At 46.9% G+C, this 20774-nt stretch overlaps 1 protein-coding gene across 1 annotated transcript in view; it reads left to right on the top strand.

Annotated features, from left to right (window-relative positions):
- nalf1a (NALCN channel auxiliary factor 1a) overlaps positions 1–18948 on the top strand; it is a 233735-nt gene extending 214787 nt beyond the window's left edge. Inside the window, exon 3 of the mRNA XM_060898746.1 lies at positions 18659–18948. Within this exon, the coding sequence (XP_060754729.1) occupies positions 18659–18948 (290 nt within the window). The remainder of the gene's footprint in view (positions 1–18658) is intronic.
- The last annotated feature ends 1826 nt before the right edge of the window (positions 18949–20774 follow it).

Genomic DNA, 20774 nt, shown 5'->3' with positions numbered 1-20774 from the left:
TAATGCGGGAGGCCAAAATCACAACGACTTAGGGGGCGCTATGGAGGCCCTGAGCCCCGGCCAAGTTTGGGCTTCTGGTTCTGAGTAGCGGTGGCAATTCTCGGAACTGGTGCCAAACTTCGTGCGTTTTCGCCCATGGCAAGCGCCCCGAAAATGGTCCAACAGCGGAGAAAAATAAAGAAGAAGAAGAAGACGGAAGAATAATAATAGTGAACTCTTACAAGAACAATAGGGCCTTCGCCCATAGGGCTCGGGCCCTAATAATAGTGAACTCTTGCAAGAACAATAGGGCCTTCGCCCATTCGGGCTCGGGCCCTAATAATAGTGAACTCTTACAAGAACAATAGGGCCTTCGCCCATAGGGCTCGGGCCCTAATAATCCTTCAAAAACAATAGGGTCTCGCACTGCACGGTGCTCGGGCCCTAATAATAATAACTAGAAAGTATATGCCAAGCAGGCACCTTAATGCGAGAGGCAAAAATCACAACACGTTAGGGGGCACTATAGAGGCCCTGAGGCCCGCCTGCGGTGGCAGTCTAAGAAAAAGGAGCCAAATTTCGTGCGTTGTCGACCATGGCAAGCGCCCCAATAAGGGTCCTGTAAAGAGTTTGCTTGCCAAGTTTGACAACTCAGAAGCTGCAATATCATTTCTGCCATAACCAGCACCCCCAGGGGCGAAAGTGCACAAAATTTGGTGTATATGTCAGGTGAGCTATGAAGAGTTTGCGTATGAAGTTTGATGACAATTGAGTAAATAGAAGATGAGATATAGATTTTTGAAGAATAAATTTTTTGGTTTTTCCCATGTCAGTAGGTGGCGCTATGCTGTACATGAGCGATAATGAGTTGGAAAAATAAGTGTCTACAACAGCAACGTACAATCACAAGGTAGTGGTGTGAAGGAAAAGCATTATGGAATTATTTACCAAAAACCCGTTTTGAAGCAATTGCGTGGGCCAAAAACAGCGCCCCCCATGGACGAAAATTCCCAAAATGTGGTATACATGACATGGGAGGTAGTCAGAGGGTGGCCATGAAGTTTGACCAAATTTGAGGAAAGATTGGATTTTTTGCCCAAAAATAGCGCCCCCAGTGGCGAAACATCACAGAAATTGGGTCAGATGTCAGAAGCCCAATGAGTGATTTGCGTGTGAAGTAAGAGCAGTGTTGAGCAATTAGAAGATTTATGAATTTTTAAGCATGTAAAATTCTGCATTGAAAAATTATTGACGTATAACTTCTGAACGGTTTACCCTACGTGAAACGTATTTAGCAACTTTTGTCAGCCATGTCTGTAGATGATGTGTATCAATTTTGGTGACGTTCCTATGAACGGTCTAGGAGGAGTTGCGCCGTCTTCGTGGCCATGCATTTCGCACAAAAGTGAAATAACCTCACTTCCTGTAGGGCGTGGCTAATGCATTGGCATTACATTTTTGTCCGGCTTGGTGAGATACATATGCGTACCAAAGGGCATGCCACTACTACAAACTACATGGCAACCAGCCACCTTAATGCGAGAGGCAAAAATCACAACACGTTAGGGGGCGCTGTAGAGGCCCTGAGGCCCGCCTGGATCGGGGCTTCTGGTTCTCAGTAGCGGTGGCAGTCTAAGAAAAAGGAGCCAAATTTCGAGCGTTGTCGACCATGGCAAGCGCCCCAGTAAGGGTCTTGTAAAGAGTTTGCTTGCCAAGGTTGACAAATCAGTAGCTGCAATATCATTTCTGCCATAACCAGCACCCCCAGGGGCGAAAGTGCACAAAATTTGGCGTATATGTCAGGTGAGCTATGAAGAGTTTGCGTATGAAGTGTGATGAAAATTGAGTAAATAGAAGATGAGATATAGATTTTTGAAGAATAAATTTTTTGGTTTTACCCATGTCAGTAGGTGGCGCTATGCTGTACATGAGCGATTATGAGTTGGAAAAATAAGTGTCTACAACAGCAACGTACTATCACAAGGTAGTGGTGTGAAGGAAAAGCATTATGGAATTATTAACCAAAAACCCATTTTGGAGAAAATGCGTCGGCCAAAAACAGCGCCCCCCATGGACGAAAATTCCCAAAATGTGGTATACACGACATGGGAGGTAGTAAGAGGGTGGCCGTGAAGTGTGACCAAATTTGAGGAAAGATTGGATTTTTTGCCCAAAAATAGCGCCCCCAGTGGCGAAATATCACAGAAATTGGGTAACATGTCAGAAGCCCAATGAGTGATTAGCGTGTGAAGCATGAGCAGTTTTGAGCAATTAGAAGATTTGTTATGAATTTTTTAGCATGTAAAATTTTGAAGTGAAAATTGATTGACGTATAACTTCTGAACGGTTGATCCTACGTGAAACGTATTTAGTAACTTTTGTCAGCCATGTCTGTAGATGATGTGTATCAATTTTGGTGACATTCCCATGAACGGTCTAGGAGGAGTTGCGCCGTCTTCGAGGCCATGCATTTCTCACAAAAGTGAAATTACCTCACTTCCTGTTGGGCGTGGCTAATGCATTGGCATTACATTTTTGTCCGGATTAGTGAGATACATATGCGTACCAAATGGCATGCCAGTACTACAAACTATATGGCAACCAGGCACCTTAATGCGGGAGGCCAAAATCACAACGCCTTAGGGGGCGCTATAGAGGCCCTGAGCCCCGGCCAAGTTTGGGCTTTTGGTTCTGAGTAGCGGTGGCAATTCTCGGAACTGGTGCCAAATTTCGTGCGTTTTCGCCCATGGCAAGCGCCCCGAAAATGGCCCAACAGCGGAGAAAAATAAAGAAGAAGAAGAAGACGGAAGAAGAAGAAGAATTAAAGCCGCAAGCGGCCTTGACGGGCCCTCGCGCCAGCGGCCAAGGGGGGAGGGGGCATGCGTCCCCGCGAAATACCTTCCACAGCTTCTTCGGCAAGAGACATTACCACAAGGTAGTGGTGTGAAGGAAAAGCATTATGGAATTATTTACCAAAAACCCGTGTTGGAGCAATTGCGTCGGCCAAAAACAGCGCCCCCCATGGACGAAAATTCCCAAAATGTGGTATACATGACATGGGAGGTAGTAAGAGGGTGGCCGTGAAGTTTGACCAAATTTGAGGAAAGATTGGATTTTAAGCCCCAAAATAGCGCCCCCAGAGGCGAAATATCACAGAAATTGGGTAACATGTCAGAAGCCCAATGAGTGATTTGCGTGTGAAGTATGAGCAGTTTTGAGCAATTAGAAGATTTGTTATGAATTTTTAAGCATGTAAAATTTTGCATCGAAAATTGATTGACGCATAACTTCTGAACGGCTAATCCTACGTGAAACGTATTTAGAAACTTTTGTCAGCCATGTCTGTAGATGATGTGTATCAATTTTGGTGACATTCCTATGAACGGTCAAGGAGGAGTTGCGCCGTCTTCGTGGCCATGCATTTCGCACAAAAGTGAAATTACCTCACTTCCTGTTGGGCGTGGCTAATGCATTGGCATAACATTTTTGTCCGGCTTAGTGAGATACATATGCGTACCAAATTGCATGCCACTACTACAAACTATATGGCAACCAGGCACCTTAATGCGGGAGGCCAAAATCACAACGACTTAGGGGGCGCTATGGAGGCCCTGAGCCCCGGCCAAGTTTGGGCTTCTGGTTCTGAGTAGCGGTGGCAATTCTCGGAACTGGTGCCAAACTTCGTGCGTTTTCGCCCATGGCAAGCGCCCCGAAAATGGTCCAACAGCGGAGAAAAATAAAGAAGAAGAAGAAGACGGAAGAATAATAATAGTGAACTCTTACAAGAACAATAGGGCCTTCGCCCATAGGGCTCGGGCCCTAATAATAGTGAACTCTTGCAAGAACAATAGGGCCTTCGCCCATTCGGGCTCGGGCCCTAATAATAGTGAACTCTTACAAGAACAATAGGGCCTTCGCCCATAGGGCTCGGGCCCTAATAATCCTTCAAAAACAATAGGGTCTCGCACTGCACGGTGCTCGGGCCCTAATAATAATAACTAGAAAGTATATGCCAAGCAGGCACCTTAATGCGAGAGGCAAAAATCACAACACGTTAGGGGGCACTATAGAGGCCCTGAGGCCCGCCTGCGGTGGCAGTCTAAGAAAAAGGAGCCAAATTTCGTGCGTTGTCGACCATGGCAAGCGCCCCAATAAGGGTCCTGTAAAGAGTTTGCTTGCCAAGTTTGACAACTCAGAAGCTGCAATATCATTTCTGCCATAACCAGCACCCCCAGGGGCGAAAGTGCACAAAATTTGGCGTATATGTCAGGTGAGCTATGAAGAGTTTGCGTATGAAGTTTGATGACAATTGAGTAAATAGAAGATGAGATATAGATTTTTGAAGAATAAATTTTTTGGTTTTTCCCATGTCAGTAGGTGGCGCTATGCTGTACATGAGCGATAATGAGTTGGAAAAATAAGTGTCTACAACAGCAACGTACAATCACAAGGTAGTGGTGTGAAGGAAAAGCATTATGGAATTATTTACCAAAAACCCGTTTTGAAGCAATTGCGTGGGCCAAAAACAGCGCCCCCCATGGACGAAAATTCCCAAAATGTGGTATACATGACATGGGAGGTAGTCAGAGGGTGGCCATGAAGTTTGACCAAATTTGAGGAAAGATTGGATTTTTTGCCCAAAAATAGCGCCCCCAGTGGCGAAACATCACAGAAATTGGGTCAGATGTCAGAAGCCCAATGAGTGATTTGCGTGTGAAGTAAGAGCAGTGTTGAGCAATTAGAAGATTTATGAATTTTTAAGCATGTAAAATTCTGCATTGAAAAATTATTGACGTATAACTTCTGAACGGTTTACCCTACGTGAAACGTATTTAGCAACTTTTGTCAGCCATGTCTGTAGATGATGTGTATCAATTTTGGTGACGTTCCTATGAACGGTCTAGGAGGAGTTGCGCCGTCTTCGTGGCCATGCATTTCGCACAAAAGTGAAATAACCTCACTTCCTGTAGGGCGTGGCTAATGCATTGGCATTACATTTTTGTCCGGCTTGGTGAGATACATATGCGTACCAAAGGGCATGCCACTACTACAAACTACATGGCAACCAGCCACCTTAATGCGAGAGGCAAAAATCACAACACGTTAGGGGGCGCTGTAGAGGCCCTGAGGCCCGCCTGGATCGGGGCTTCTGGTTCTCAGTAGCGGTGGCAGTCTAAGAAAAAGGAGCCAAATTTCGAGCGTTGTCGACCATGGCAAGCGCCCCAGTAAGGGTCTTGTAAAGAGTTTGCTTGCCAAGGTTGACAAATCAGTAGCTGCAATATCATTTCTGCCATAACCAGCACCCCCAGGGGCGAAAGTGCACAAAATTTGGCGTATATGTCAGGTGAGCTATGAAGAGTTTGCGTATGAAGTGTGATGAAAATTGAGTAAATAGAAGATGAGATATAGATTTTTGAAGAATAAATTTTTTGGTTTTACCCATGTCAGTAGGTGGCGCTATGCTGTACATGAGCGATTATGAGTTGGAAAAATAAGTGTCTACAACAGCAACGTACTATCACAAGGTAGTGGTGTGAAGGAAAAGCATTATGGAATTATTAACCAAAAACCCATTTTGGAGAAAATGCGTCGGCCAAAAACAGCGCCCCCCATGGACGAAAATTCCCAAAATGTGGTATACACGACATGGGAGGTAGTAAGAGGGTGGCCGTGAAGTGTGACCAAATTTGAGGAAAGATTGGATTTTTTGCCCAAAAATAGCGCCCCCAGTGGCGAAATATCACAGAAATTGGGTAACATGTCAGAAGCCCAATGAGTGATTAGCGTGTGAAGCATGAGCAGTTTTGAGCAATTAGAAGATTTGTTATGAATTTTTTAGCATGTAAAATTTTGAAGTGAAAATTGATTGACGTATAACTTCTGAACGGTTGATCCTACGTGAAACGTATTTAGTAACTTTTGTCAGCCATGTCTGTAGATGATGTGTATCAATTTTGGTGACATTCCCATGAACGGTCTAGGAGGAGTTGCGCCGTCTTCGAGGCCATGCATTTCTCACAAAAGTGAAATTACCTCACTTCCTGTTGGGCGTGGCTAATGCATTGGCATTACATTTTTGTCCGGATTAGTGAGATACATATGCGTACCAAATGGCATGCCAGTACTACAAACTATATGGCAACCAGGCACCTTAATGCGGGAGGCCAAAATCACAACGCCTTAGGGGGCGCTATAGAGGCCCTGAGCCCCGGCCAAGTTTGGGCTTTTGGTTCTGAGTAGCGGTGGCAATTCTCGGAAGTGGCGCCAAATTTCGTGCGTTTTCGCCCATGGCAAGCGCCCCGAAAATGGCCCAACAGCGGAGAAAAATAAAGAAGAAGAAGAAGAAGAAGAAGAAGAAGACGGAAGAATAATAATAGTGAACTCTTACAAGAACAATAGGGCCTTCGCCCATAGGGCTCGGGCCCTAATAATAGTGAACTCTTACAAGAACAATAGGGCCTTCGCCCATAGGGCTCGGGCCCTAATAATAGTGAACTCTTACAAGAACAATAGGGCCTTCGCCCTATAGGGCTCGGGCCCTAATAATAGTGAACTCTTACAAGAACAATAGGGCCTTCGCCCATAGGGCTCGGGCCCTAATAATAGTGAACTCTTACAAGAACAATAGGGCCTTCGCCCATAGGGCTCGGGCCCTAATTATATCACTTTAAAATGACTTACAGATAATGTATAATACATATCAGGGCCGTTAAGGGTTAAGGTTGAGCAAAGGCTATTTCTCTGGCCTGGAGTCTTACTTCCCAACCTTCCACTTACTAGGACACTACCTTAACTCCTTGTGACACTTCAATTGGCTTGTGAGCTTAATGGAATAAGATGAAGTTCTCAAAAAAGAGAGGTGGCAAGGCACAGAGGACCCCACTCAACCCACTAAGCTGGATGACAGCTATTGATGCACATGCACTACTGTTACCCAGGGGCCTAGAGGCAGGATCGGAGTCCACTTCCAATCATAGATCCTGTTGCTGACTTTCAAAGATGGAGTAGTAACCTAGATCCTAGTAAGCTAGATCTAGACTGACAGATAGAGAGAGGATGCTGTTGCTGTTATTGTCCTCCCTCTGGATGGGTTATTGCTCTGCAGCTTGGTCATTTGATATTCCACAGTATATACAACACTTTTCTGTTCCATTCTGCATCATCCAAGACCTGTTGATGACACTATGAAGTCTTTCCAGATAGTTTGGTCAAGCATGGCAGACAGGAGATCTTCATTTTGCAGGCCAACACTTTCCTCGATCAGTTTCTTAAGGATCAGTGATGGTCGACTACGTCTTCATTTGTTATGTGGTTGCCAAAGAAGGATCTTGGCAGCCATCTCATCATGGTGCATCACATGGCCAGCAAGGGCCAGCTGGCAGTTACAAATTACCAATGAGATCTGTGATAGGCCACCATAGAGTTGTTTGTTGATAGTGTGGCTCTTCCAAGAAACATTCAGGGCAACATGAAGGAGGCGAGTGTAGTTTCTGTCAAGCTTTTTACTCAGGGTTTTGGTTAATGTCCACGATTCGGACCCATAGAACAAGATAGACTTGACACACGACTTGAAGACTTTGAGCTTTGTGGCCTTTTGGATGGAGGCCTTTCATACTTTTGTTAGGGCATGAGAGGCACCCCAAGTTTGGCCAATTTGGTATTTAACATCCTAGGCAGTGTTGCTGTAGCTGCCTAGATATTTAAAGTCGCTGACTAGAGTTGACTACAACACTGTTAAAGGGGACATATTATGAAGAACTCACATTTTCAGTGCTTGTGCACATACATTTGGGTATCTGAAGTGCCTACCAACCTACAAACTCTGAAATAAGACACCCAGTCAGTTTGTTTTGGGCTGCTTATTTCAGAAAGCATGTGCTTCAACAAGCCGTTCAGATTTGGCTCCACTTTTGATGTCACAAGAGGAGATCATTAGAATTATACCACCACTCATCTGAGTATCTCCATGTGGCAGCAGGGGCGTGGTCAAGCGCCGGTCTGTGACAGGAGGGCGGAGTTGGGGAAGGTAAGTGGCAGAATCGCTTCACCTGAGTGTGATTAACCTATGTTTTGTGTGTGTTCTCCCCAGTAAACCGCGCCCTACTTAAAGAGGGAGAGTGAGAGCGGAGGGGAGTCAGTGATTATCCAGAGGAGACGACAGTCTGTGTGTGTGCGCACGCGAGTCACTCTCTGAGCTATTGAATTTAATGTTAAGCTGAAAAGTTTGGCAATAAAAGCCGATTGTTGGCATCCTGATCTCTGTCCTGCCGTCTTCTGTGCTCCACCCACACATTGTACCCGCTACAGTGGTGCCGAAACCCAGGAAGGTGGAGCACCTGTCCTGCAGCCCCATGGAATCCTCCCCGTTCGTGGACTTGGTCCACGCCCTCGCCACGGCTCAGCAGAGCCAGCACCAGGCACTCGTCACGCTCCGGAAGGAGCAGGAGCGCCGCTTCGAAGCCCTGGTGCTGGCTCAGCAGGAAGACCGAGAGGCGTTCCGGCGCCTCCTCGCGTCGGCGGGGTCCACCAGCGCCCCGGCCGCGGGCCCATCTCCCATCACCTTGACTAAGATGGGCCCGCAGGACGACCCCGAGGCGTTCATCGCGTTGTTCGAGCAGGTCGCCGAAGCCTCGGGGTGGCCGATGGAGCAGCGCGCGGCGCGCCTCCTCCCCCTCCTGACGGGAGAGGAGCAGTTAGCCGCACTACAGCTCCCCGCCGACCACCAGCTGGCCTACGCCGACCTTCGCCGGGCTGTCCTCCAGTGAGTGGGGCGCACGCCGGAGCAGCAGCGCCAGCGTTTCCGCGCGCTGCGAATGGAGGAAGTCGGCAGCCCGTTCGCGTTCGGCCAGCAGCTCCGGGACGCCTGCTGGCGGTGGCTGAGGGCCGAAGATCGTGACGCCGAGGGGATCGTCGACCAGGTGGCGCTGGAACAGTTCATCGCCCGCCTACCCGCCGGAACTGCGGAGTGGGTCCAGTGCCACCGCCCAGCGTCGCTGGATCAGGCCGTAGGACTGGCGGAGGATCATCTGGCGGCTGTCCCGGCAGCAGGACAACGGATGACATCATCTTCTCTCTCCTCTTCTCTCTCTCTCTCTCCCCCCTCCTCCCGTGTCCCGTCCTCGCCCCATTCCCCCACCACGGAGGCGGGGGCCGGCTCCACCTCAGCCAGCCCGCCGCACCCGTGGTGCCCTCCCGTTTCTCCCTTCTGTGTCTGTCTCTCCCCCCCCTCAGGTGAGTGACCCTCAAACCACAGCTGCAGAGGGGAGGCCCGGGCTGGTTTGCTGGCGCTGCGGGGAACCAGGCCACCTGCAGCAACAGTGTGCCGCCATGGAGGTGGGGGCGGTGGTGCGGATCCCCGACGCGCCAGAGGCTGCCCTCGATCAGGCCGGAGCGTATCGCATACCGGTAAGTGTACAAGGGGCGACATATCAGGCGTTGGTGGATTCAGGTTGCAACCAGACCTCGATCCGCCAAAGCCTGGTGCAAGACGAGGCATTGGGGGGAGCACAAGGGGTGAAGGTGTTGTGTGTGCACGGGGATGTTCACTGCTACCCGTTGGTGTCAGTCCACATACATTTCAGAGGGGACAAATCCATAGTAAAGGCGGCGGTTAATCCTCGCCTTACCCACTCTTTGATCTTGGGGACTGATTGGCCGGGATTTCGGGGGTTGATGGCACACCTAGTAAAGAGTGGGTCCTGCCGGTTAGCAGGGGAGGGTCCCAGTGTCGTTTTGGCTGGAGCTGTGGTCGCAGAGCCGTCTACGTCATCTCCGCGACAGAGTGAGGAGCCCCCAGCCCCTCCTCTTTCTATTGGGTAATCCCTCGCGGATTTCCCACTGGAACAATCACGAGACGAAACTCTGCGACACGCGTTTGACCAAGTGAGAGTAATCGATGGTCAAACGCTCCAGCCGAACGCCACCCCGACCTTCCCCTATTTTTCCATTTTAAAGGATAGGTTATACCGAGTGACGCAGGACACTCAGACGAAGGAGCGTGTCACCCAGTTGTTAATTCCAAAGAGACGCTGGGAATTGGTATTCCAGGCGGCTCACTTTAATCCCATGGCGGGACACCTCGGGCAGGATAAAACACTCGCCCGGATAATGGCCCGATTCTATTGGCCGGGGATTCGCGGCGATGTCCGTAAGTGGTGTACGGCGTGCCGCGAATGCCAGTTAGTAAATCCAGCGGCCATTCCAAAAGCGCCATTGCGCCCTTAATCGAGACCCCGTTTGAAAGAATTGGGATGGATCTCGTCAGGCCATTAGATCGGTCAACACGAGGGTACCACTTTATATTGGTTCTGGTGGACTATGCAACGCGATACCCGGAAGCGGTGCCTCTTCGCAATATCTCCGCACGTAGTATTGCAGAGGCCCTCTTCCACGTCATCTCCCGGGTCGGAATCCCGAAAGAGATTCTGACTGACCAAGGCACCTCGTTTATGTCATGAACACTGGTCGAACTGTATGGGCTACTGGGTATTAAGCCGATCCGCACCAGCGTGTATCACCCACAGACGGACGGTTTAGTCGAACGGTTCAATCGCACCCTCAAGAATATTATCAAAAAATTCGTAAGTGAGGATGCACGTAACTGGGATAAGTGGCTCGAACCCTTGTTGTTTGCAGTGTGAGAGGTCCCCCAAGCCTCCACGGGGTTCTCCCCGTTTGAATTATTGTATGGGCGTAAGCCGCGCGGCATCTTAGATGTACTGCGGGAAAATTGGGAGGAGGGACCTTCACAGAGCAAAAATGAAATTCAATACGTTATGGATCTGCGTGCAAAACTCCACACGCTCACCCACTTAACTCAGGAGAATTTGCGGCAGGCCCAGGAACGGCAAACCCGCCTGTACAACAAGGGCACACGCCTTAGAGAGTTCACTCCGGGAGATAAGGTACTTGTCCTGTTGCCCACGTCGAGCTCCAAATTAATCGCCAAGTGGCAAGGGCCCTTTGAGGTCACACGGCGAGTCGGGGACATCGACTATGAGGTTAGGCGAACGGACAGGGAGGGGGCGCTACAGATCTACCACCTCAATCTGCTGAAGCTCTGGAATGAGGAGGTCCCCGTGGTGTTGGTGTCGGTAGTTCCGGAGAAGGCGGAGCTGGGGCCGGAGGTCCAAAAAGGGTCATTGGCATCTCGCACCTCTCCGGTCCCCTGTGGAGACCACCTCTCCCCGACCCAACTCACGGAGGTCGCCCAGTTGCAGGCCGAGTTTTCGGATGTGTTCTCGCCCCTGCCCGGTCGCACCAACCTCATAGAACACCACATAGAGACGCCCCCGGGTGTGGTAGTGCGTAGCCGTCCTTATAGATTACCCGAACACAAAAAAAAGGTGGTTCGGGAAGAACTTCAGGCCATGCTCGAAATGGGCATCGTCGAGGAGTCCCACAGTGACTGGAGCAGCCCGGTGGTCTTGGTTCCCAAGGCCGACGGCTCGGTCCGGTTCTGTGTGGACTATAGAAAAGTCAACGCGGTGTCTAAATTTGACACGTACCCAATGCCTCGTATTGATGAGCTGCTCGATCGACTAGGCACGGCTCGCTTTTACTCGACACTGGATTTGACGAAGGGATATTGGCAGATCCCCTTGACTCCATTATCCTGGGAAAAAAACGGCCTTTTCCACACCGTTCGGCTTACACCAGTTCGTCACACTTCCGTTTGGGCTGTTTGGGGCGCCCGCTACGTTTCAGCGGCTGATGGACCGGGTCCTCCGGCCCCACACCACCTATGCGGCCGCTTACTTAGACGACATCATCATTTATAGTAATGACTGGCAGCGGCACCTGCAACACCTGAGGGCCGTCCTTAGGTCGCTGAGGCGGGCGGGGCTCACTGCCAACCCGAAGAAGTGTGCGATTGGGCAGGTGGAAGTATGGTATCTGGGCTTCCACTTGGTTAACGGGCAGGTGCGTCCCCAAATTAATAAGACAGCAGCGATTGCGGCCTGCCCGAGGCCCAAGACCAAAAAGGGGGTGAGACAGTTCCTGGGGCTGGCTGGCTATTATCGTAGGTTTATACCTAATTATTCAGACGTCACCAGCCTGCTGACTGACCTCACTAAAAAGGGGGCGCCAGATCCGGTCCAGTGGACGGAGCAGTGCCAGCAGGCTTTCTCTGAGGTAAAGGCTGCACTGTGTGGGGGGCCACTTTTGCACTCCCCTGACTTCTCTCTCCCTTTTTTGTTACAGACGGATGCGTCGGACAGAGGGCTGGGGGCCGTTTTGTCCCAGCAGGTGGGGGGAGTATTATACATCAGCTGAAAGCTGTCAGTGCGTGAGGGGCGCTACAGCACCATCGAGAAGGAGTGCCTGGCGATCAAGTGGGCGGTCCTCGCCCTCCGTTACTACCTGCTGGGGCGCTCTTTCACCCTCTGTTCGGACCATGCGCCCCTCCAGTGGCTCCACCACATGAAGGATGCCAACGCGCGGATCACCCGTTGGTATCTAGCGCTCCAACCTTTCAACTTCAAGGTGGTCCACAGGCCGGGGGCGCAGATGGTCGTGGCGGACTTCCCCTCCCGTCGGGGGGGGAGTCGGCTGCGGGCCGGACGGGCGCCCGGCCTGAGTCGGGCGGTGGGGGTATGTGGCAGCGGGGGCGTGGTCAAGTGCCGGTCTGTGACAGGAGGGCGGAGTTGGGGAAGGTAAGTGGCAGAATCGCTTCACCTGAGTGTGATTAACCTATGTTTTGTGTGTTCTCCCCAGTAAACCGCGCCCTACTTAAAGAGGGAGAGTGAGAGCGGAGGGGAGTCAGTGATTATCCAGAGGAGACGACAGTCTGTGTGTGTGCGCGCGCGCGAGTCACTCTCTGAGCTATTGAATTTAATGTTAAGCTGAAAAGTTTGGCAATAAAAGCCGATTGTTGGCATCCTGATCTCTGTCCTGCCGTCTTCTGTGCTCCACCCACACATTGTACCCGCTACACTCCACTTCTGGCTTGAGAGCTGCCTTGTGATTGAATATTCATGATGTAAGTGCTACCTGACTGGTCAGTGGAAGAGAAGGGTGGGGTGAGCAGTGGTTCATGATCATTTAAAGGAAAAGACACTAAAATCAGCCATTTTGAACAGGCTGTTTAGACAGGGGGAGAAAGGAGCTGTGGTGCTTTACGTTTGTGGTATTTTGACCAAAGCATGTCACAGACATTTCATTAAACCTCAGGGAACTGTGTCAATATGTGGAAAAGGGGTATAATATGTCACCTTTAATACTTTTCTCATTTGGCCTAAGAGAGTCAGTATCTCCCAAAATCATTGTCTCATCTCATCTCATTATCTCTAGCCGCTTTATCCTGTTCTACAGGGTCGCAGGCAAGCTGAAGCCTATCCCAGCTGACTATGGGCGAAAGGCAGGGTACACCCTGGACAAGTCGCCAGGTCATCACAGGGCCCAAAATCATTGTGATAAGTCTAAAATCTGATTAGCTAAGATGTTGTAAAACTCCTTAATATATGCACACCTTTGACACCTTTGTAATTGAGTTCTGTATTAATGCACCAGATTTTAAATCAATAAACCGGTTACATCTAAGCCATTGTGTTTTTTTTTTTTCTAGAGAACACCCTAAATAATTCTTTAATGTCAATATTATTTATCCATCCATCATCTGTAGCCACTTATCCTGTGCAGGGTCGCAGGCAAGCTGGAGCCTATCCCAGCTGACTATGGGCGAGAGGCGGGGTATACCCTGGACAAGTCGCCAGGTCATCGCAGGGCTGACACATAGAGACAAACAACCATTCACACCCATGGTCACTTTAGAGCCACCAATTAGCCTAACCTGCATGTCTTTGGACTGTGGGGGAAACTGGAGCACCTGGAGGAAACCCACACAGACACAGGGAGAACATGCAAACTCCACACAGAAAGGCCCCCGTTGGCCACTGGGCTTGAACCCAGGACCTTCTTGCTGTGAGGCGACAGTGCTAACCACTACACCACCGTGCTGCCCCAATATTACTTATAATAAGTTCAATTATTTATTGCATATTAGATATAACATTTTTATTGTCATTTTATAAAATCAGTAAGCCACTCAATTGTGTGTTACAGTGATTTTATCATAGCTGAGTGGTTTTAGGCACGGTGATTTACGTTGTGACTAATAACACCCTTACTCTTGATTAAATTACTGTAACACATGCCCACTGCTGGGCGGCACGGTGGTGTAGTGGTTAGCGCTGTCGCCTCACAGCAAGCAGGTCCGGGTTTGAGCCCCGTGGCCAGCGAGGGCCTTTCTGTGCAGAGTTTGCATGTTCTCCCCGTGTCCGCGTGGGTTTCCTCCGGGTGCTCCGGTTTCCCCCACAGTCCAAAGACATGCAGGTTAGGTTAACTGGTGACTCTAAATTGACCGTAGGTGTGAATGTGGTTGTCTGTGTCTATGTGTCAGCCCTGTGATGACCTGGCGACTTGTCCAGGGTGTACCCCGCCTTTCGCCCGTAGTCAGCTGGGATAGGCTCCAGCTTGCCTGCGACCCTGTAGAACAGGATAAAGCGGCTAGAGATGATGAGATGAGATGAGATGAGATGAGATGCCCACTGCTGGTTTATTGCTTTTTATTGCTGCCAGGGGAAATTTAAAAACAGTCATCCAGCAGTGATTTAGGAGTGTTGGGTGTTGAGTCGACTGGCCAGAACAGGGGTGAACATTCATGAGTAGTTGACAAAATACCATTGTTATTTGCTGGTTCATTGTAACAGAATAATTCTGTAGACCAAGTACCATCTGGTCAAGTATATAGAGTAGATAGTCAGGGATAGATGGACAGACAGCAGGTTCAAACATACAGAGAAAATTTAAATAAAATAAAAAATAAAAAGCAGCTGAGAACACATCTGATCCACTGGACTGGATTTTTCACATTTTCACATTAGAAAGCAAGTTATATTGACTAAATCCAAGACAGTGCAAAGTACTATGCCCAACGCAAGATGTAAATACACCAGTTAAACAAATTATACGTAAAAATAATCAGACCTGATGAGTGAACAGTGTATCTCTCTGGTGGCCATCAGAGGCATAAACTAGAAGAAAACTTCAGTAGTCTATATTATGCTCTTACTGGCTCTTATGTATGAGGACTATATTCCTCACACATGAAAATTGGATAATAAATATAATGGGTAATGCATTACAGAATTGATTAGTTCTGATAAACTATTTTGAAATTCAATACTCTAAAGGTACCAACTGCTTTTCCTTGTTGCTGGGTGGTACCATCAAGTCATAGAATATTTGCATACAAAATAGATTCAGATTCACACATTACTTGCCAAGAATGGTCTGGATTTTTTTATATATAAATGCAGGTCGAGTTAACTCTACTTCATGCATAGTAAATTCAAGTTTATTTTATGCCCTCAGATTACCAATGTCAACCTTCATTCTGCTACAAGCTTACAGATACACTACCTCTGTATTTCCACACTATTTCATACACATCGCATTTAGTTTTAAAAAATGGAGTAAAATATGCTTGTACATACAGCCAGTACAATAATCCAATCTAGGCATGATATGAAGGCATGCAGTAGTTTCTCCTGTATGGTTCTCAAATATGCTGTTTTAGAGATTTTACATGGGTACTATTCCATATCTGTAGCTGTTTTTTTTTCAAGTTTTGTTTCTATGTTGTATGTATACATATATTTAAAAAAAAACGTATTAGTATACTGTACATTTTAATTTAATGCATTTTTGACACTTTTGTCAGTATATAGTTAATGTTTCTTAACCTACTTAACTTAAATTGTACATGACAGTATGCAATATTTACACTGCCCACTTCCCCAAAATTATTTTTAAATAATTTTTAAATTAAGAAATTATCCCAACATATACTTACATTATTTTCCTGACTTGATCTCACATTTGATAGTCATTTCTTACTTACTTATTAGGTTAAGTTAGCTGGTTAAGCCTTAGTCTGTTAAGTCCTAACACTTAATTATTTTTTAATATTTTCTCATCTTTTATCATAATCTGCATGTTACATTCATACCTTAATATTTAATAATATATTAATATTTTTTATAAAAATAGGTTAACTATTCCATCCATCCATTATCCATAGCTGCTTATCCTGTGCAGGGTTGCGGGCAAGCTGGAGCCTATCCCAGCTGACTATGGGTGAGAGGCGGGGTACACCCTGGACAAGTTGCCAGGTCATTGCAGGACTGACACATAGAGACAAACAACCATTCACACTCATGGTCAATTTAGAGCCACCAATAGCTTAACCTGTATGTCTTTGGACTGTGGGGGAAACCGGAGCACCCGGAGGAAACCCACGCGGACACGGGGAGAACATGCAAACTCCGCACAGAAAGGCCCTCGCCGGCCACGGGGCTCAAACCCGGACCTTCTTGCTGTGAGGTGACAGCACTAACCACTATACCGCCCTATGTTAACTATTATTCTACCAAAATTAGTAAGTTTGCTTGTCCTCATTAGAATCATCTGTATCTGATTCACACAAGCTTTATACATTGCTTTCTTCACTTCACTTCCATCCTCTTCCCTAACTGCTTTGATTTTGCCACCTTGTTTGAAGAGAAAATGAACAAATATCTACCTTCTACACTTTGTTAAACCTTTGCTTTCTCAAATCCCCTTAACAAACTTTTATCCTCTTTCCACAGAAGAGATCCTGCATTTTCTTTCCTCCACCAACCTGCCTTATCCCCCTTACAAGATTTCCAGTGCCTGAAAACCTCCTTTTCATCTCTTGATCATAAATGACCCCATAACATCTGGCCATGTACTTACTGCCACATACCTACTAGCCATATCTCTTCTTCCTTGTTGCACATGCTTCATACAATCACCTGTCTCTTTCTCACCCATAATTACTTCCAGGATCCTAACTAGTCTGACTTCAAAGTGGTCCACTCCACAGAAATAGCACTTGTGGCTGTTACTGAGAGGCGTCATGGTGCTAGATCAGCCACATGATCATCAGTCCAGATACTACTTGACCATTGAGTATTCACCACAGTCTATCACAAGACCCACCTATCCATACTTTCAAGCCTTGGAATTAATGACCCAGCATGGCAGTGGTTTGCATTCTACATGGAGGGATGATCACACAGTATCAGGTGACATGGTGGGGATCCACATCTGCTCCATATAGGCTCCACTAGTGTCAAACAAGGGTTGGTCCTTGGTCCTATTTTATTCTCCCTCTATACCTGCTCTCTCAGGACATAATTTGCTCACATGCTTGTTCATACCAATGCTATGCTGATGACACTCAACTCGTCCGCCCCAGACCATCATGTTACCACTCTTATCTCAATATGCCTGGTGGATATCTCCTCATGGATGACAGCTTGTCACCTGAAACTAAATCCCACCAAGACTGGGTTGCTGCATATTCATGGAGAAGATTCACCATGACAAGATTTTGTGATTTCCCTGGAAAATTCTAGGAACATTCCAATCATAAACAAATACATTCTTGGTGTAAATCTGGCCAAACAACTAACTATCTCTCCTCATATTGCTAGCCTGACTTGGTCTTCTTTAAAGCCTGAGGAGAACACAATTTTTTTTTCTCCAAGCGTTTCTTCGGTCTGTTGTCATCTCAAGATAGGACTACTGCAACTTGCTCTAGGCAGGTCTCCCTTGAGCATCAAACCCCTGCAACTGATACAGAATGCAGCTTCTGAATTGTTTCAGTCCTTCCAAGCTCTCCAAACTCACACATTTGCTGCACTATCTCAGCTGGTTTCCTGTAATTACTCACATCAGATAAAAAATCGAATTTGCCTAACCAGCTTTTCAAATATCCAAAAGGCACTACATACAAGGCATAACCCAACCCTAGGGAGCAGAAAAGCCCATCCATTATCTATAGCGCTTATTCTGGACAGGGTTGCAGGCAAGCTGGAGCCTGTCTCAGCTATGGGCAACAGGCGGGGTACACCCTGGACAAGTCACCAGGTCATCGCAGGGCTAACACATAGAGATAAACAACCATTCACACTCACGGTCAATTTAGAGCCACCAATTAGCCTAACCTGCATGTCTTTAGACTGTGGGGGAAACCGGAGCACCCAGAGGAAACCCACACAGACACAGGGAGAACATGCAAACTCCACACGGAAAGGCCCCTGTCAGCCACTGGGCTTGAACCCAGAACCTTCTTGCTGTGAGGCAACAGTGCTAGCCACTACACCACCATACCACCCAGCAGAAAAGCCATGTTATCCAATATTAGTATTTTGGTTTAAAGGAAGGATGTTTCAACCATTTTATATCTTTGGTACAATCATTCATTTTGCATAGCTGTGCTGTTGAATGTGGCTAAACTGATTAGTTATAATTGAGTATTGTCAGTGTAGACAGTCAGAAAACTAACAATGCATCTCAGGAGTTGGATATAAAGGGAACTTATTGCCATTTTTAGGTCCTTAGCATTTATTCCAAGGATCAATAAATTCCAAATGACATCAGGGACCTCCACAGCAGATCAGGTCTTCTATCTGTGACGTAAAACTTCTGGGTCAAGCAAGATATTTGAGTCATGAAAACTAAATTGAATGTCTTAGAATTGTCCATAGTGGAACAAGACAAAAAGTGAACCTTCATTGTGCTAATTTTATCCTATAGACTAAAAGGGTAGTGTGTTATCTGTGTTTCTTGTCTTTTTATTTATCTTCAGGACTTTTGGAGAATGCAGACAACACCAAGCATGAGCCACAGTGCTGTGATGTGCGGTGGGAGCTAAAATTTAATGAATGTTCGCACAGCACATTCAAAAGGACTCATCCCTCACGCCAGCATACATCTGCTACAACCTCGGGAGCTCCAAGGCTGAGTCAAGGCAGACTGAAGCTTTGCTTGCTAGTTCTGGTCCTCTTGCACACGGTAGCGACCATGACAGCTGTCCAGAACTCCACCTGCCTAGCTGCCATCTTCCCACTGGAGGACAATGCCCCTAGAGAAGAGTGACAAGATGCGGGGCTAGCTCTAGCCAATCAGCATACTCCAAAAAGTGAAAGATGGCCAGCAAGGAACTGGGCCAAACCGATTCGAACCAAGCACGACAGGCACGCAGGCAGATCCCTAGCTGCGCTTTACATGTTCAGTGCTCTTTATGCCCCAGGTAGAAGGAATGACAGAATTCAAGAGAAGGGCAAGAAGAGACGAAGGAAGAGGAAGACCAAGGCTGTGTCCTTTTGAGACGCTCTCAGACTGTTCTGAAAAGTATATATTTTGTTGTTGTTTTTTTTTGTATCAGATGATTGTCAGACTTTTTCCCTTTTTAGCTTCTGCTATCGAAATGGGTTTCTGTGTATGTCAGCCACTTCAGATTAAAAATGGAATGAGGGAAGAAAGCAAAGGTATATGTATCCATGTCTCAGTCAAGCCAATCTATATCATACTCTATTGTTTTCACTGTTGACAGTTAGCATGAATAGAAGTATACATGCTGTTGCTGTAGCTAGAAAGATATGAGCAGTAAGCTGGTTGTGAATCCAAATACCCTTACTACCTGTAACCTCCATTTTTCATTTACCAACTTCAGATACATCATGTTCTTGCCTTGCAACCAAGATGTAGACAGGGCCATTTCAACAGAGCCTTAAAAATAGACCCCCATAGCAATCATACCATTTCCCATTTTTAGCTTTCAGGCCTTGTATATCCTCAGATCTGCAGTGCTGTTTCACAGACTACATTATAACTCTGTTGTTATCCTGACACCTGGTGGGACAGCTGATATCTTTTTAATGTGCAGTGAAAATGTCAACATGTATGGTGATATGCCACTGTAATTCTCTCAACTATGGAAGGAAACCAGCCTGGATGCCAAGAATGAGGGCCTGGTAGAACCCACATTTCAAGGATTAAGACCACCCACTTATACTTTGTGTGAATAAGCTAATGACTATTGAGTATTCCATCCAAAGAGGCTCTGCCAAAACAGTTGTTTTATTGAAGTTTTAATCAAATAATGAGCCATTATATTGTTCCAAGTTTCGTTTTCCAGTATAATTACGTATATCTTAATTTCGCCAGGCTGCAATAACATGACTGGAGTGCCTGGTCTAGTCTAAAAATGCTTATACTGTAAGTGAAACAGTAGCCACTCCATTGGAACATCAAATTTTATTTAGAAGGTGGTTGTTAAATGACCTCCAGTAGCTTTCAAAATATCATGTTTTGACAATTTACCAGTGGTTGTTCTTATTTCCACACTCTTCTGCCCTTGATATAGTAACTTACAATGCTAATGAGCTGCTGAAAATGAATGAGTTGCATAGTGATCAGTTGTGATTGCAATGTAATTTTTTTGCCATTGTTTTGTTCTCAAAATGTCCTACACTGTTGTATAAAGGGCTTAGTGGATAGCATGGAAGGGAAGGAGTTCTCAAGGGCTCATTCTATAAACCTCCTTCTGTGTGTACGGTAGGACTGTACGTGTTTGGTGTCTGATTGTATGGGCCTCTGGCTGCTGTTTTGCGATCTGTTTTACTTGGTGTTACATCACTAACCTATTTTAAAAGGCATATTTTTATGCTTAACATTTACTGTGTCTTTGTAATTGGCTGGAGAACATCATGGGCACATTTGTCTCGTCTAATTACGTCTAATAATAATGTTGCAACGTCCCTCAACCTGAAAGGCTCAAGTGCCTCCGCTGTCCATTTGTCTAGTGCTATTTATTCAACAGCAGTATACAGAGAGAAATGGCAGCAGTTATAGTTGATTAAAAGTGTTTCCCACACACAGGGGATGCTTAGGTGTGGCACCAAGGTATATTGATGAAAGCC

This window comes from Neoarius graeffei, chromosome 18, assembly GCF_027579695.1.
Source record: "Neoarius graeffei isolate fNeoGra1 chromosome 18, fNeoGra1.pri, whole genome shotgun sequence".
NCBI lineage: Eukaryota > Metazoa > Chordata > Actinopteri > Siluriformes > Ariidae > Neoarius > Neoarius graeffei.
This window is presented reverse-complemented; position numbering and strand designations above follow the sequence as displayed.